The 18,973-nt window shown below is 33.0% G+C and overlaps 1 protein-coding gene across 1 annotated transcript; it reads left to right on the forward strand.

Moving 5' to 3' along the window:
* The first annotated feature begins 4,899 nt into the window (after positions 1-4,899).
* Positions 4,900-18,113, forward strand: LOC109090397 (GATOR complex protein WDR24-like). Its single transcript, XM_042714746.1, is given in 15 exon segments — positions 4,900-5,015; positions 6,216-6,293; positions 6,495-6,517; positions 6,700-6,807; positions 8,026-8,103; positions 8,105-8,393; positions 8,535-8,712; positions 9,716-10,140; positions 10,908-11,173; positions 13,873-13,982; positions 14,076-14,176; positions 15,602-15,706; positions 15,782-16,119; positions 16,195-16,379; positions 17,574-18,113. Coding segments are annotated over 12 exon segments (2,346 nt in total). The 5' UTR covers positions 4,900-5,015; positions 6,216-6,293; positions 6,495-6,517; positions 6,700-6,705; the 3' UTR covers positions 17,743-18,113.
* Positions 18,114-18,973: the final 860 nt, after the last annotated feature.

The raw sequence follows: 18,973 nt of genomic DNA on the forward strand, positions 1-18,973 counted from the left end.
GTAACTGCCGTAACGTCATTAAAGATGCTTTCGACATCGAAACGAGTGTCACAACCACTAATACCCAATGTTTTGCAACTCCAGTCATGTCTGCATACATTTTCAGTGAAGGGCGTCTTAATGATAATGATGATTATGACTGGATTAAGATGATGATTTACTTGATTAATGAAAAAATACAACTCAAAGTTCTCAAGACGAGACTGTAAAAGATGAGAAAATTGAGTATTTTATGACCTTTAACTCTAAGACAAAGCAAATAATTATAAAAAATTCAGTAGTGCCAAGTTATCATTCGCTAAGCTGCTAAAAGATAATTAAAGAGAATTAATTAAATCGCTTAAGGAAAGATGTGTATAAGATTGCTGTCCTGAGTTGATTTCTTTTCATTTTCGAAAAGCTCGACCGTGTGTCTGTTTAATGTTGTGGATTTTTATGCCATAGTCCTATATTCATATTTATTGAGAGTTGCTGTCAGCGTTGGATTGTGCCGTCTGTAAAGATCGTCTTAAACTGAGGGATGTGATGATGATGATACAAAACATTTACACCCACACAGACAGGAAGTGCTGGAAGCAAAGCAAAGAATATTAACAATACAAAATGTTTAATTAATAAATTCAGGCTGTGCCCAAAGGTCACGCTTATGTAACACAACACATTAATGCTTTCCAGGAACATCTGAGCTACTTGAATATTTTATAATCAGCATGAAATACCACTCGCAACCGGTTTTACTGCCATAATGTGACGTATTTTGCAGGAAAAAAGGATATTTGAGGAGAGTTGGCGAAAAACAATGGCTTGGTGAAGATATTTTTTAGCAGTGATAAAGTAAAAAACGTCAATTTTGGCTTCGAGCTGACTTTAAATGTTCTGATCCAGCATCCAAAAAAAGTGGAATTTATAGAGTTCCTGTAATATTCAGCTGGCTGGCACTTTTAGACAGGTGAAAAATGAAACGCTGATGAATATTTATCAGACACGCGTATAAACAGTGAGAAAGAGAGAGGCAAATGTTATGAAAAAGCTAAAAGCTGTATTGGGAAAATGAGGTGAGAAAGACGGGACAAATAGCTGATAAAATGAAGGAAAATAGAGAATGATGGATCCATTTTTTTTTTTGAACACTCATCAAATGGATGCTGGAAGTGTGTGTGTGTGTGTGTGTGTGTGTGTGTGTGTGTGTGTGTGTGTGTGTGTTAAACATGCTTTAATGCTTTTCAGACTGTTATAAGCACACACACTGTAGTCTGTAGGTGAGTGTGGAAACTGAAACTGTTGGGTTGTGTTCGGAGTGGAATACTAGCTAACGTCCTGCATACTTTGCCGTTTATACTGTATACTGCCTACTACTTTTCCAAAATATAATGTGAAGCAGTTCTAACAGTAATATACGAGATGATCATGTGACACCACTGATTAATTCAGCGAATGGCATCTATTTTTGAAATATTTGAAATAGTTTATTCAATTTTAATCCAATTTTGAGAAAAATGAAATATGGAGTAAAATTAAGTCTTTTAGGATTCTGATCAAATAATAAGACAGGTTAAAGGTTAAAAGATAATCATGTGGTTAATTTATTTTTTAGAACTGTTATTTTAATATTATTTATATACTATTATAGTATTTATTAATATTTTGAAATAGCTTTTAGTTTTATATTTTCAGTTTTAATTTTAAGCTCTAGTTATTTAATTATTTGTCATTTATAGCCTTTGTCATTTTTATTAGTTTTTATATATATTTATTTCGTTTTTTTTTTTTTTCAGTTTTAGCTTTAGCTGATTTTAATTTACTTCAACTTTTTTTATATAATCTAATCTTTTTAATTTTTTTTATATTTCTGTTTTTATTTCAGTTTAGCTTTAATCATCTTAGCACTTCAACTTTTGAGTTATTTTATGTACTTTTGTCATTTTTATTTAAAAAAAACATTTATTTCAGTTTTAGCTTTAGTAATTTTAGTACTTCAGCTTATTTCATTTCTTTTAACTTATTTATTTAAATTACTTTTTATTCAATTAGTTGCCAAGGCAACCTTTTTAATATACATTTGTTTGTTTTAGTCATAATTCTGAAGTTTGTCTTTTTTATATAAATATTTCTATACAGCTTAATTTTCCCCCCCAGTTTATTTCCGTCATTTTAGCAGTTTAACTGAGCTGCCAAGGCAAGTTTAGGTTTTCCATTATTTAAAAAAATATATATATTAGCTTTATTTCATTTACTAAAACAAATTTTAATAGTTTTAGTTAATAACAACACTTTCAGAATGCAAATTCGAGCACATTGCATCATAGGATACATTTTTTACATAGTGTGCTCTGTTGTATGCTGCATATTTTGGCAAATATTACCGAAAAGTCATCCACATATGCCATTAATATTAATAATTAATGTGCCAGTATGCATACTGCAAAACTAGTATGGGTAGTATGGTAGTATGCCACTCCAAACACACCCTGGGTGAAGAAGTGTACTCAAATCAATCCTCTTAAAACTGGGAACAAGTAGTCCTCCTTAATCCCGCCCACTTTACATCCAAGCCAATAGCTGCTCTCGAATCTCATGCTTAACTTCAGTAGCTGACCAATCAGCACAGACGGCGGTGTCGTGTGTTTAATTTCTCCATGATGTTGTATGTGTAGGTCACAAGAGTGTTGCTTTGAGCTCATTGCTGTGAGATGCTCTGTCACCGCCACAGCTGTAGTTCTACTGAGAATCCAATCCTAGTTCCATTTACAGATTTCAAAATGGTGCCAAAAGACGAGAGATGATGACTCTTGCAGTAAAAGATTGTTTACCAAAAAAAAATAAAAAATAAAAACTGAAAATATATTATAAGGCTAATACTTTTCTCTGGATCAGATGATGATAAAAAAGAGATGTAAATATTGATAGTTTCTATCAAATTCTTTATCATTTCATGATGTACTGTACTTCTGAAATATTGGGACCTGAGGCAATTTTGTTTTTGTAGTTTTATTTTGTATGGTTTTGTGTTTGCTTTCATTTCTCAGATGTATGAAATAAAGACCATACTGTGAGGAGACACGTGTGTGTGTGTGTGTGTGTGTGTGTGTGTGTGTGTGTGTGTGTGTGTTTGTGTGTGTGTGTGTGTGTGTGTCAGTGCCCGTAATACTTTTCACAGAAGAGGTACAAAGTATGAACATTTTTGTTTCTTATAAATTAAAGAAAATATATATTTTTAATTAAATGTATTTTTTTTAAATTATTATTATTTTTTACAAATTGCCCATGCAGTAGCAGCAGTATAAATTGTAGCACTTTCTTTTTTTTTCTTACCCCATATCTTAAACTACTAGAAGTTTGGGGTAAAACTGTTTAAAAAAAATTAAATGATGATGTTTTCAACATTGATATTTAATCAGAAATGTTTCTTAAGCAGCAAATCAGCATATTAGAATGATTTCTGAAGATCATGTGACACTGAAGACTTTAAATTATGCCACAGGAATAAACTACATTTTAACATATTAAAATATAAAACAATTAAGTTGTAATAATATTTAGAAATATTACAGTTTTTGCTGTATTTTTGATCAAATAAATGCAGCTATGGTGAGCAGAAGTATTCCAAATACTGTTTTTTTACACATTTGTAATCATTATTACAAGTTTTTTATTATTATTACAACAAGTTTTACTGTTTTATTAAAACATTTCTACATAATTACAAATTCAGAAAAGCAATTGTGAAGTGCATGCATTTCATGATCTTGGAGTAATACCTCAAAAATACATACTTTTGCAAAGCGATGTGTTGAAAACGCCCTCCGGATAAATACTCACATGCAGAGAAGTGCTGCTCTTTAAGATCTCTCCGTCTTCTGTATCTTCGAGGGCTTTTCATCAGCCGTCTTCCTCTTCTCTGGCTTCTGATTGGCCACTGTGTGCGTTGCATCCATCAGACTGAACTCCTGTAATAATGAGGGCTGAATCTGATTGGCCACGGCCCAGGCCCATAAACACTGCTCCAGTCCCTGAGTATTTAAACTGTGGCACGTATCAAATACAGGGCAATGCTAGAAAAGCTCTATTTAAGGTTGTGTCAAATTGCATGTTAACTGCTAAATGTGATAACTAGGCAAACATTAATTAATTAATGAATTAATGAAATTAAAATGAATGCATCTATATAATTTACAAGTATTTTAATGTTTATTATTGCATTTAATATTTAAAATGTATATATTTTGGTCATTTATATTTACATTTATATGACTATTAATATATAAATAATATTAAATTCTATTCTGATACGAATACAATAATGAACATAAAATGTGTGCAAGTGAAGCTGCATCTAAGGTTGTGTCAAAATGCAAGTTGAAGCTAATTATGAGTAGGCAAAAATTATTAATTAAAAAGATCTAGTTAAATGTATATAATTTATGATTTAACTATATTTCACATTTTATAATTATTTTAAATGTATATGTGTCAGTATTATAGTATTTAGTTGTGTTATATAAATTATATGATCTATAACTATTTTAAATGCATATATTTATTTAGATTTCAAAATTTATGATTATTAATATATTAATTAATATTCAATTCTGTTCTGATGCAACTACTATAAAAAACAAAATTCAGCAAAATGATACAATTATGAAAATAATTTGACGTGTATTTAATTTAACAATATTTTAATTTTATAATTATTAATTTTAAATGTATGTATTTATATATTAATACTATAATGAACATAAAAATACATTTTGTTATAAACAGTTTGGGAGAATTTAAACCATTTGTCCAGTTGCTAGAGTTTACAACACTTACAAACAATTGAAGCAAGCGAAACAGCTGCATATTATCATACCAGAATGTGTTATCATAAATAATTATTATTAGTGTGAACTTTCAAGAGCGTTGTTACAGCGCGCCACACGAGTCACGCGACGGGAGGTGACGTCAGCCGCGAACGTAAACAATAATTCTACATCCGCTTCTCCTGAAAGGACACGTTTGTTTTTAAAAGGGTAAGTTCTGCGCGGTTATTTCACTAATTTCTAAACTCATATTACAGAAACATGATGCGCTGTACTATGGCCTCGTGCTGCAGGAGTTATTACTGGTGCACTGAGCTGCTTTAAAGCAGGTTTGTTGTGGCACGTGACTGAAAAGCTAACTTACAGCACGTATAATATTCCAGCAATAAGAGGATGCACCTGTAATATCTTTGTGTTGCAATATATATTACATTTCAATAATCTCAAAGCACCAATGGGCCAGTATGCATACGGTGACTATGAATTGCATTTATTGGTCTTTCTGTACATTACAATAACAGACAAAAACTGCGCTCGTGTTCTTAATGTTAACAAGGAAATAATATTTATAAATCGATATTGCATTGAAATTGCAGGCCGACAGCAGATACAGATACAAAACCACACTTGAGTAAAAGTACAGATACCTTACAGTGAAAATAACAAGTGACCAATTCCAAAACAACTTGAGGAAAAGTCTAGTATCTGGTTTTAACAGTATTTCACTTAAACTGAAAATAGACTCAAAGATGCACTAGAAGAAAAAACAAGCAAGAGTTGCCTTGTGAGGAGAGCAATCATATTTATTTACTAAAACCCAAAAAAAAAAGATTCTTCAGTATAATGGATAAATAAAATAATGTTAAGTAAAACTAAAAAGTCAAGGCATGGTTGCACTGGATGACCTTGTTTCTGCCTCGTTGCCATTGCTAAGGAACTCACATTCACATAAAGTAGCCTTATTGACGAGTGTAATGGCAAAACGCTCGAGATATAGTACTTTCAGTGCCCTGTCGTTGTCGATGTCACTGCAGAAAAAGCTAGGTGCCATGCAAAATGTAATGTGCAATCGCAAAACTCATTACAGATTAGTGGAGTAGAGTACAGATGCTTATTCAGGAGTGTAGTGAAGTAGAGAGTAAAAGTTGATAATATCTCTGTAAAACTACAGAGCTTCCGAAAAGATACTCAAGTACAGTAATTAATTATATTTACTCAAATACCTCTGTTACACAACATACAACTGTCTTAATAAATATTATAATAGCAGTAATATCTATTGTCTATATTGTATCTATTTGTTCATCTATAGACATAATAATAATAATAAAAAACTATATTTCACTTTTACATTCCACTTGTATTGTATTATTGATATGGCTTCTGTGCTGTCTTGTTTCTGTTTTGCAGGTCGGTGTGTAACTCCTTGTAAAGATGTTAAAGGCGATCACGTGAACGAGGTGGAATTTTTATTTGGAAACACAAACGGTGAGATGAGAAAAACAAACAAGAATTGTGTTGTAAACGCATTAATATTCCCTTAGATGTTTGTCCTTTTAACACATCCTGTAGTTTACCGATCAAATACGATCTATAGTGTATGATTATTCATATCTGATGTGATTGTGAAAAGTCTTTAAAGCTCATTAATGGAATGTGTTTGCTGTTTCTGGTCTCATTTCCCCGTAGGTTGAAGGCTTTGGACACAAAGCGTAAGTCTGAACATCTTGCTTTACTCTTGTATGTTTTTACATTTGGTGTTTGTGATATAAATGCTCATAACATTGGCATCATGAGATGCTCATATGAATGAATCTGTGCTCCACCTGCTGGCCAGAGAAGGACCTGCAGCAGCATCTCTCTCATCGCTCTCATCTTTCTGGTGATTTTGCAGCTTGAGATGGAGAAGTTGACCAGGGTCAGCACCATCAGCGGCCGCACCATGTTTTGTCACCTGGATGCACCTGCCAACGCCATCAGTGTGTGTCGGGATGCTACGCAGGTCAAAACACAAGCCAAAGGGGCCAATTTGATTTTTCTACTCAAATCTATTCTTTTTCCTGCTATTGTTCACAATGCAAAAATATATTATGTGTTTTTTATATAATTTAACAGTCTTTTAATTTGTATAATTTATTAATAAATTAACTTATTATTATTTTAAATGTATATATTTTGGTAATTTATATTTCTAATTTATTTGATTATTAATATGTAAATCAATATTCAGCCTGTCGATGACTAATATCAATAAATAATAATAAAATTAATTGTCAATAATAAATATTTATATTTAAAATGCTGTTTTTAGCTACAGTTAATATGTGATTGATCACAGCTGGTTTCTGGTGGTGTTTGCTGGGTGAAATATTTTAATTTGTATATTTTATTATTAAATTGATTTATTATTATTTATATATTTTTTATTATTATTTTATGTTATGTATTTTAATTATTTATATTTTTACATTTATTTGATTATTGATATGTAAGTTAATATTCAATCTGTCAATGACTAATATCAATAATTAATTAAATAATTATTTGTCAAAAAAAGTATTCATATTCAAATGACTAGTTTTGTTATTAGATACAGCGTGACCAGGAGGTGTTTACTGTACAAAATAATTTTTTTTTAAAAATTAAATGTATATATTTTTATTACATTTATTTAAATTCAGTATAATTAAATTATTTATATAAACATTTACATTTATATATTTAAGTCATTTATATTTGTAATTTATATGATTATTAATATGTATATAATTCATCATATAATTAATATGTATATAATTTCTAATTCTATTCTTTATATAAAAAAACTTGCCCGTTTTAGACTTGCACTCTATTTATTTACTAACTGCTTGTGTTCTTAAAAAAAAAAACCTAACATTTGCTTCTCTAATATTTTTGCATTCTATCTGTTCTTTTTATTTAATTCTGACTTCTGATTAACGACAGCAAAAAGGCCTCTAACACTAGCTTGCTCTATTCTTTTCTATTCTATTTGTTTTGTTTTATTTATTATATGATTAAAAAATAAAAACCTTGCTATGTGTACTGTGTTAAGCTAAATGTTATAGCACTTATATATCATTGCTCTTTTGTTGATTTTGATGGCTTCCATTGTCCTCATTTGTAAGTCGCTTTGGATAAAAGTAAAAATAAAAATATTAATTTTGTCTGTTATCTTGTGATTGATCACCTCATGTTTCAGGTGGTGGTTGCCGGGCGAAATATTTTCAAGATATACGGTCTGGAGGAAGACGGTTTCGTGGAGCGGCTGAAGCTGAGTGTTGGGTGTGGGACGCTAGCTGTAGTTGAGCTTTGGGTGTGTGGTGTTGATGTGGCATCAGATGGAGGAGAACCTGCTGGCCACCGCCGCCACTAACGGAGCCGTGGTGATGTGGAATCTGGCGCGGCCCTGCCGTAACAAACAAGAGCAGCTGTTCACCGAACACAAGCGCACGGTCAATAAAGTCTGCTTTCACCCCACTGAGGTCAACATGCTGCTGTCCGGCTCTCAGGACGGATTCATGAAGTGTTTTGACCTGCGCAAGAAGGAGAGCGTCAGCACCTTTTCTGGTACGTACAAATGTGCACATGAGCATCTTTACCATGACGTCATTTACAAACTAAAAAGCCCAGCACCTATTTTTTCAAATTTTTTTTACACTCAGTCAGATGTTCTAGAACTACACAGTGTGAACAGCAGTGTTTGTGCAGGTCAGTCTGAGAGCGTGAGAGACGTGCAGTTCAGTATTAAGGATTATTTCACGTTCGCGGCCTCATTCGAGAATGGAAACGTGCAGCTGTGGGACATTCGCAGACCTGACCGTTACGAGAGGATGTTCACCGCACACACCGGACCCGTCTTCTGCTGTGACTGGCACCCTGAGGACAGGTGTGTGCACGCTCAGCTAAACTATTAATAATAATACTGTTCTGTGTATATATAAAAAAATACATTTTTATTTGAATAGCATGTTTCACATGTGCAAAGTGCTTTACAGGTCAGCACATTAAAAAAATAAAATAAAAAAAAAACTAAATAAAATTAAAATAGGAAGATAAAATGAGAAGGAAATAATAATTAAAATTATAATAATATTAACATTTTAAATAATGACTTAAACTTAAAAAAGTGAACATTTAAAAAAAAAAGAAATATATTATAATATAATAATATGAGCTCAAAATATAATTATAATTAGTATACTATTATTATTATTATTATTATAGTAAAATTCTTAATTAAACTAAAAACTGAAAATTTAAAAAGGACAATAAAATGAAAAGGAAATAATAATAATAATAATAATAATACAGTTCTAAATAGTGACTTTCAAAACTTAATGAAAGTTAGCATTTTTAAAATACAATTTTAATTATTATTGTTGTTGTTATAGTAAAATTCAAATTCTAAACTTACACTTAAAGTAAACATTTCAAAAAGTAAAATAAAACGAGGGATATAATAACAATAATAATAGTAATAATAATAAAATGATTAGTAAATTATTATTATTATTATTATTATTATTATTAAAAAAAATTCTATCTAATGACTTGTGAAACATAATAAGTGAAGATAAAATGAGATTGAAATAATAATTAAAAAATAATAATAGCAACTGTAAAATTTTAAATAATGACTAGAGAAACTTTAAAAAGTTAAAATTAAAAAAAGGAAGATGAAATGAGAAGGAAGTAATAATAATAGTCAAATTCTAAATATTTTTTTTTTTCAAAATGAAAACTTCTACTTAATAAATACTGAAAAGATAACTTTTTTTTTGCCTAATTGTAGTTGTTAAACGTTTACACATTTTTCATCCTCCTGGATTTTAACCTCAGCCTCTTTGTTTCCATATTTCATATATATAACACGTTTCTCTGTCTGGTAGGGGTTGGCTCGCCACAGGCGGACGGGACAAGATGGTGAAAGTCTGGGACATGTCGACCAGCCGCGTGAAGGAGATCTACTGCGTTCAGACCATAGCGTCGGTGGCCCGGGTGAAGTGGCGTCCGGAGCGCAGATATCACCTGGCCACCTGCTCCATGATGGTGGACCACAACATCTACGTGTGGGACGTCCGACGGCCGTTCATCCCCTTCGCGACCTTCGAGGAGCACAAAGACGTGACCACGGGAATCGTGTGGCGGCACCAGCACGACCCCTACTACCTGCTGTCGGGGTCCAAGGACAGTACGCTGTACCAGCACATGTTTAAAGACGCCAGCAGACCCGTCGACCGCGCCAATCCTGAGGGACTCTGCTTCGGGCTGTTCGGTGACCTGGCGTTTGCTGCTAAAGAGAGTCTGATGAGCGGTGAGTGACCCACCCGGGTGAGCTGCAGTTAACCCTTCTGTTGTGATCAAAAACTGGGTACACTTTTGTGTTGTGGGTCAAACTGAACCAAGTTGGTTTCCATGCAAAAACTGACACTAAACACTAAAGATGCATGTATAAAATCTCTAGCTTGTTAGAGATATGTGAGAAATTAAAAATTCCCATCTGTTTTTATTGCGTTAGAGGTCAATTCGAGCCACGTATTATAAATAATAAATAATGTTTTTTTTTTTTTTGGTGTCATAACTAATTATAGCGACTATTTGCACCTCAGTGTAAGTATAAATAGCATCTAACATTATTTGTATCTAGTGTGAGTAGTATTTATTATTATTATGTCAATTTCTCAATTGTCTTAATTTCGAGTCTTAAACTTCTCATTTATTTTATATTTGAATGTTTGACATGCTACAGTAAAGGTTTTCTGTATTTTACCTCTCTTTAGTGTGTAAAGTGTTAACTTTTGGCAAATTGCATGGAAATCAATGGGGGAGTCGATATGACCCTCAACACCAAAGTCAGTTTTTCTACAGCCTTTCCGGAGCTCATCTGTGTGATGAAACATTGCATGCAGATTCACGACCCTAAATGAGAAACATTTACCACATTTCTAGAATAAATTATTGTTCTAACCAGTATTTCAAGTAGTTTAAAATCGAGTGTGGGTCAAATGGACCCAAACACAACAGGAGGAGAAAATGTTTATTGATGTTGATTTCTGATCCGAACATTGTCTTTCTTCGTAGCTCCCCCTTCTGTAGGGGACGTGGGGCGTAAGACGTACCCGGGCGGCGATCGGCGGTACCCCATCTTCTTCTTTAAGAAGCCGGATGTGACGGAGCAGTTTGAGCAGGTGTCGAGCGCGCTCAGTGTGTTTGAGAGTGAAGCGGGCAGCAGTGTGGGGATGGACTGGTTCATCAACACCGCACAGAGTTACCTGCTGAGCGGGAAACCCTTCGGCGAACTCTGTGAGCACAACGCTCAAGTCGCCAAGAGACTCAACAGACCGCAGGTACGGATGGATTTTGATGAGGCTCTTTTGTATTTCAAACAACTTCTTTTTTTTTTGTCAGCTGAACTTCTTTGATTAATATTTGATTAAATTAATATTTCAGTGGTTTTATTAACACATTTGAACAACTACAATGAATATATTTTCATTATACTTTTTAGTTTAACTCTTTTTATTGGTATTTTACCAATCAGAAAGAAAGTGGAAAAACAATACAAAGTTTGTATCAACATACTGATCAATAATAATAATACAAAATATGCAGATGAAATTAAACAGTCGCATTTCTTACTCTCTGACTCAAAGAAAAAAGATGAAAAGAAATATATATATATATATCTGCTTGCTACAAAACATGCTAGTGCATTACCCAATAATAGTATAAATACTAGTAGTGTAATATGCATGTACAATCTGGTAGCAATAAGAATAAAATACAGCAATACTAAATATTACTAAGGAAAGAAAGTAAAAAAAAAAAAAAAAAAAAAAAAAAAAAAAGATTTATAAAAACCAACAACAACCAAACAAAAAAACCTTACAACACCTTTTTTTTTTCCTTCTTTTTTTACCAATCAAAGCCATCTGTCTAGAAAACAAATACAATTTATTTCCCCTTTTTTATGTACTTTGTTTCTTAAACAAACAAGGGGCGAGAGAGAGAGATGACAAAAACAACTAGGGTCAAATGCAAAAGAATGGTTTCATAAATGGTTATTTCTAGAAAAAATATTATTTTTTAAAATGCAAAAGAAAAGGTTGCCAAATCATATGAAATTGTTCTGTTCTGGCAATCATGGTAAATCTAATTTTTTTCTATTTGAATAAACTGCAACAAGTCGTGCATCCAATGAGAGTAGCTGGGTGGAAGAGGGTTTTTCCAGTTCAACAGTATAAGCCTTTTGGCAATTATTAAGCAAAAAGCTAAAGCATTTGACTGTAAAGATGATAAAGATACATTTGAGGGATTAAGACCAAATATTGCCACTAAGGGGCAGGGTTCAACAGCTAACATGAAAACATTCGAGATTGACTTAAAGATTGAAGTCCAGAAAGAGGTTAATGCTGGGCAAAGCCAAAAAGTGTGGAAGAGAGTAGCCGGGGCTTGTCGACATCGGTCACACGTAGGATCGAGATCCGGGTAAATTTTGGATAGTTTAGCTTTCGTCCAGTATATTCTATGCAAGAGCTTAAACTGTATTAGTGAGTGACGAGCACAAATAGAAATGGTATGAACTCGACGAAGGACCTTTGACCATTCTTCATCTGTAAAGACATGATTAAGATCGGATTCCCAGTTCTGTTTAATGTTAGACATGGGTGAGGGGGAATTTGAGTGAGCAGTAAAAGAAAAATAGTTTTGTAAATATTAGAAACAGCACCTTTAGAGACTTTTATTTCTAAAACTTGATCAATCTCTTGTTTCTGAGGTGCATGAGGAAAGTGAGAAGAATTTATTTCTTATGAATTCGCGAGTCTGAAGATATCTAAAGAAGTGAGTTTTCGGGAAGGTTAAATTTTGTCTGATAGGTATGAAAAAGTAACAAAAGTATTATCGTGGAAGAGATCATTAATATTTACAATGCCCCTTCTAAACCATAATGCGAAGGCTCCATCTGAAATGGAAGATAAAAAAGAAGGATTTTTATATATAGGAGACAGACCCGACATTTTCTGAAAGCCAAAGTGTTTTCTAAATTGTTGCCAAATTTTTAGACTATGCAGAACTAAAGGGTTTGAAGAATAGTGGGAAAATTTTATAGGAATAGAAGAACATAACAGAGCATGTAAAGAAACTCGGCTACAAGACTCACATTCTATTTCAACCCATGCCGGCACCCAGTGACAAAGACCATAATGCGACTGACTCCAATATAAAATGCTATGAATGTTTGCTGCCCAGTAGTAAAATAAGAAGTATGGAAGTGCAAATCCACCTAATCTTTTGGGTTGCTGAAGAAAAATTTTCTGTATTCTTACTGGGCCTCCGTTCCAAATAAAATCTGAAATCATTCGATCCAGGGATTTAAAGAATGCTTTCGGTATAAATACCGGAATATTTTGGAATAGAAATAAAAATTTGGGTAAAATATTCATTTTTTAATTCTACCTACCAATGAGAGTGGCAAAGTTTTCCATTTTCATTATACTTTTAAGTTGAAATTATAATTTATTATACATTTATTATAATTTATTTGTTATGATATTATTTATATATTATAATTAATTTATCTTTAAAAATATAATTTGGAAAAATGGCTATATATATATATATATATATATATATATATATATATATATATATATATATATATATATATATATATATATATATATTCTTTCTTAAGAAAAACTTAAAAAAACAAAAAACAATTATAAATAAAAAAATATATACAAATTAAATATTGCTGATATGCAAGTTAACTAACTCAAATAAATAAACCAATAAATAAATAATAAATATTTTTTAATTAACATATAAAAAAATCAATACAGATTGATTATTATTTTTTTTAAATAAAAATTATTGTATAATAATTTAAGTTTAATAAAAAAATATTATTTTTTTTTTTTTTTAATTGAATGCTTATTTTGTATGATTAATAATTAAGTATTAGCTTTCCATTAGTTGACAAAACTGCAGTTTCCTCACAAACCCTGTTTTACTGGAGTTTTAATTTAGTTTTGGTGTCATACAGGAATCAACCACATGGACGATGCTGCGAATCATGTTTTCAGAGCCGGCTAATCCGTCCTTGTCAAGCAATCACAACCTGAATAAATCAGGAAACCTCCCGCTCGTCAACAGGTACTGATATCATTACCCCATGTGATTTTTGGATTTCTGAATCCCCTCTAATACGGTTCATCAGTGCTCTTTTGCCTGTTTCCTGTACTGCAGCTTCAGTATGAAGGAGATGAGCGCTGCTCTCAGTGAGAGAAACAAAGAGAACAGACAAGACAACCTCCACAGCCTGGAGACCAACCTCAACAATAATGACGGTGAGACAGACATATAAACAGCAGCTGCCTCCTGATCGATGAGAAACGGATGAGAGACCACTAAAAGAGAAATGCAACACGTGCCAAGAGACAGTCAGCTGGATTGTGTTTACAGAGAAAACTCTGCATTCCCCATGAAGTGTTGCCTTTGATCAAAACGTTTACCAGAGAAACTTTGCACTTGCTTTTAAAATCTTTGCATTTGCCAGAGAGACTTTGCTTTCACTCATAAAACCAATGCGTTTCCCTAATCAGCATTGTGTTCAATTGCAAAACCTTTGCAAAACCTTGCACTTGCTTTAGAAAAACTTCGCTTTGGCTTGCAAAATTTCTGCCTTTCCCATATTGCTTTTTCCCAACCTTTGCATTTGCCTGAGAAACTTTACTTTAGCTTAAAAAAATTCAGTTTCCCCCAGAAGCTTTGTGTTTGCTTGCAAAACTTTGGTTTCCCCAACAAACTTAGTTTGCTTTGTAAACGTTTGCATTTTTCCACACTTTGCATTTACTCGCAAACCTTTGTGAGTTCCATTCTGTTTGCCCATTAAACTTCACTCGCAGAGTTTCTCAGGAAAATGCAAAAATTATCAAAAGAAGGGATAGTTCACTCAACATTCAGCCTCATGGAGTTCCAAACCTGTATGATTGACATTGAGTAATGGATTCAATTTCAGTCTGTTCCTCTAGAAAATCAGTGGTATGACTTCAGAAGACTTGGAACAGTGCAGAAGTCACATGGACTCCTTTTATGGTGCTTTTTCAGTACAGTCATACAGATTGGGAAGGACCTGTAAATGATGACAGAATTGTAATTTTTCAATGAACGAACCCTTTAAACGGCCCACGGTTAATAACTTGGCTGACTGTTATTATACAGATGGATTTTGATTTGCGATTATGTAGTAATGTATGCATATATGTGACCCTGGAGCACAAAAGCAGTCTTAAGTCTCTGGGGTATATTTGTAACAATAACCAAAAATACACTGTATGGGTCAAAATTATTGATTTTTCTTTTATGTCAAAAATCATTAGGATATTAAGTAAAGATCGTGTTCCATGAAGATATCTACCTTAAATATATCATAACTTAATTTTTGATCAGTAATATGCATTGCTAAGAACTTTATTTGGACAAATTTAAAGGAGATTTTCTCAACGTTTTGAAGTTTTTGAGATTCCAGATTTTCAAATAGTTGTATCTCAGCCAAATATTGTCCTCCTAACAAACCATACATCAATGGAAAGCTTATTTATTCAGATATAAATCTAAATTTTGAAAAATTGACACTTCTGACTGGTTTTGTGGTCTAGGGTCACATTATGGTTCAGTCCTCCTCCAGTGTCTCTGTGGTCTCAGCTGTCAGTCCAGATGTTTAGCTGCCAGGAAACTAAAAGAGTGGATAAAGGATGTGTTTCTGTGTGCAGAGAACGAGGAGACGGAGGGCAGTGAGGGTCAGGCGGAGTATCTGTTTGGAGACGCTGAACTGGATGACGATGATCTCTACAGCATGGAGCATGACAACCAGGCAGGTTGGTCAGCACATCCAAACACATCTCACCCGTATATGTGTAAAAAATCCCATGGAAAGCCTCTGTTCTCTCCAGCAGAGGAACCAGAGTACCTGCTCCCTCAGGAGGCGTTCCCGTTACGGCACGAGATCATAGACCACCCCTCGGCCCCGGAGCCGGTGCAGGAGAGGCCCGAGTCGCCTCACGTGAGCGGGAGCGAAACCGAGAGCACGTGTCTGACTTCCACGGAGTCCTTCAGCCTCATTTCCGTCTCGCAGCTGCTTTTCTCGCCTCACCTGCCGCCCAAGTTCTTCTGCCCCATCGTGAAGGAGATGCTGTGTTACTACGCCGAGCAGGGCGACGTGCAGATGGCCGTGTCTGTGCTGATCGTACTGGGCGACCGCATCCGTAAGGAGATCGACGAGCTCACGCAGGTGAGAAAAACCGCCCCACTTTGACAGGATGTGTAGGTTTTTTTTATGTGATGTTTTAATGTGTGTTTGTTTCAGGAGCACTGGTACATGTCCTACATCGACCTCCTGCAGCGCTTCGAGCTGTGGAACGTCAGCAACGAGGTGATCAAACTGAGCACGTGCGGCGCCATCATGTGTCTGAATCAAACCTCCACCACCTTACACATCAACTGCAGCAACTGCAAGCGACCAATGAGCAACAAGGGCTGGATCTGTGACAGGTACGGCCTCCAGTCCCTGACTTTTATCTGGTTTTTCTCCTTTGCCAAGTCAAAAATCAACCAAGCTATGAGTTTCAGTCCTTTATCTAATGTAGCCTTTAACATTAGAGCTTATACGTCTGTTACTGTGTTTAAAGGTCATTTAGAGGTGTATTTGTTTTCTTTTTTAATATTTATGGAAATGTTTATATACATGCCTTATAAACAACTACAATGAATATATTTTCATGATACTTTTAAGTTGAAATTATAATTTATTATACATTTATTATAATTTGTTATGATATTATTTATATATTATAATTAATCTTAAAAATATAATTTGGAAAACAAATGTAAAAGAAAATGGCTATATATACACACACACACACACACACACACACACACACTTTGGCTCCACTAAATAAAATTCATATATTTAATTTTAAATTATATATAAATAATAAATATACTAAATAAATTATAATAAATTTATTTTGACTGTATTTTAATTGATGTACTATTACATCATTTATTAATTTATTTCATTAGATTTATTGTAAATTTAAAATTTGGAAAAATTGCTAAAGTTTTAGAGAATTTTATTTTGAGATAGAGAAATCTAGAGAAAAATTCATTAAACAAAATGCAAAGGAGTTTCAATGGCCCCCAGTGGCTGTTTGTGGTATGACGCCCTACATAAAATCTCACAGGAACCTCAATTTTTTTCATATCAACTTCAAATTTGGAACATAACTAATTTTATACACTTTGGGAGCATTTTATAAATTAATATTTAATTAGAAATTTTAATTATAAATATTTATTATAATATTTAAAAAACATTCTAATGTATTATAAATGAAATGATTAAAATTGATTTACTATTATATCACTTATTAATTTTAATTTATAATAAATTAAATAAAAATATAAAAATTTGGAAAAAATGCAAAAAATGTAGAATTTCACACAGTTTAGGTCCACTTTATAAATTAATAAAATGAATATAATTAAACATTTAAATTCTAAATATTTAATATAATATTTAAAATAATTATAATGTATTATAAATGTATTATATATGTATTATTATCACTTAACTAATTGTTTTGTTTTATTAAATAAATTAAATTAAATCTTATCATTTAGAAAAAATTTAAAATATTTATTGATTGATTGATTATTTTGTGTATGTGTTTGAATCCTCCATAGGTGCCACCAGTGTGCGAGTGTGTGTGCAGTGTGTCATCACGTGGTCAAAGGCTTGTTTGTGTGGTGTCAGGGCTGCAGTCACGGAGGACACCTGGAGCATGTGATGGAGTGGCTGAAACATTCCAAACACTGTCCAGCCGGCTGCGGACACCTGTGTGAATACACCTGACACACACACACACACTCGACACGCTGGACTCTCTAGCAGAGGACCGGTCAGGCTGCTACTTATGAAGAAAAAATAAGTATAACTAATGTTTAGATGATAATCAGACACAAAGGGAATCTGTATCTTAAGCACATTCGATTGTGTGCTAAAAAACAATCAGCCAACTTTTTTTAGTTTTTGGAGATTTTGTTTTATAAATACAATCTAATGTATATAATTGTTGCTGAGATGCACTTGGCTTTGGGAATATGATTTATTCACCTTGAAAATACTCTGGAAAATTGTGTAAATGCAGAACACATTGCTTTGAAATCAGATTTATTTAAACCGAAACACTGGTGTTTGCCAATAAAGCCAGTCTTTAAAAATCATCTGTGTGAGTTTGTGAACACGAAGACACAGAAACACTTTAACCCCTTAACTGTCACCGTCCCACCTGTGGGACGCTTGGTGCTCTTTTTTTTTTTTGTCCTTTTTCTCTATAAAATCTTTTAGTAATCATCATTATATCATTATATATCATTTGAAAGCTTAGAAGCCCAAGATTCATCCTGTGAAAACCATTTTGACATCAGACAATGCGTTACCATGGAAATCGTACTTTAAAATCTTATGGCAGTCTCCTCCCCGTTAGTGGGCGGAGTCAAATGCATTACGGTCTTTTAGAATCAAAACTTTTTATAATCTTGGCAACAAACATATCATTGGAAAGGTCTGAGTCTCAGGATTCCATATTCGGTGGTTATTTTGAGTATAGAAGTAAAATTGACAGAGAAATCTAGGGAAAAATTCATTAAACAAAATTCAAAGGAGTTTTGATTGCTCCCAGTGGCTGTTTGTGGTATGACGCCCTAAATACAATCTCACAGGAACCTCAATTTTTTTTCATATCAACTTCAAATTTGGAACATAACTTATTTAGACACAAGACTTTAATTTTATACCAATTTTAGAGTAAAACCTGTTATGTAAAATATTTATAATAAATAAAATTAAAATATAGCGCATTTTATTTACAGTACATTTAAACTTCTATAACTTTTTGATACTTTAATTTTTTGAAAAAAGAGACCAACCTTAGGTCTATATTCCAAAGTGTTCATAAATTACAACAATTTAAGTTTGGATAGTGCACTTTAATGCCTGTTTTAAAAAATAGGGGGTGACAGTTACAGAGTTAAAAAGTGACCTTTTTGGAAGAATTTTAATTGACTTGATTATATAAAACAAT

Source organism: Cyprinus carpio, chromosome A24, assembly GCF_018340385.1.
Source record: "Cyprinus carpio isolate SPL01 chromosome A24, ASM1834038v1, whole genome shotgun sequence".
NCBI lineage: Eukaryota > Metazoa > Chordata > Actinopteri > Cypriniformes > Cyprinidae > Cyprinus > Cyprinus carpio.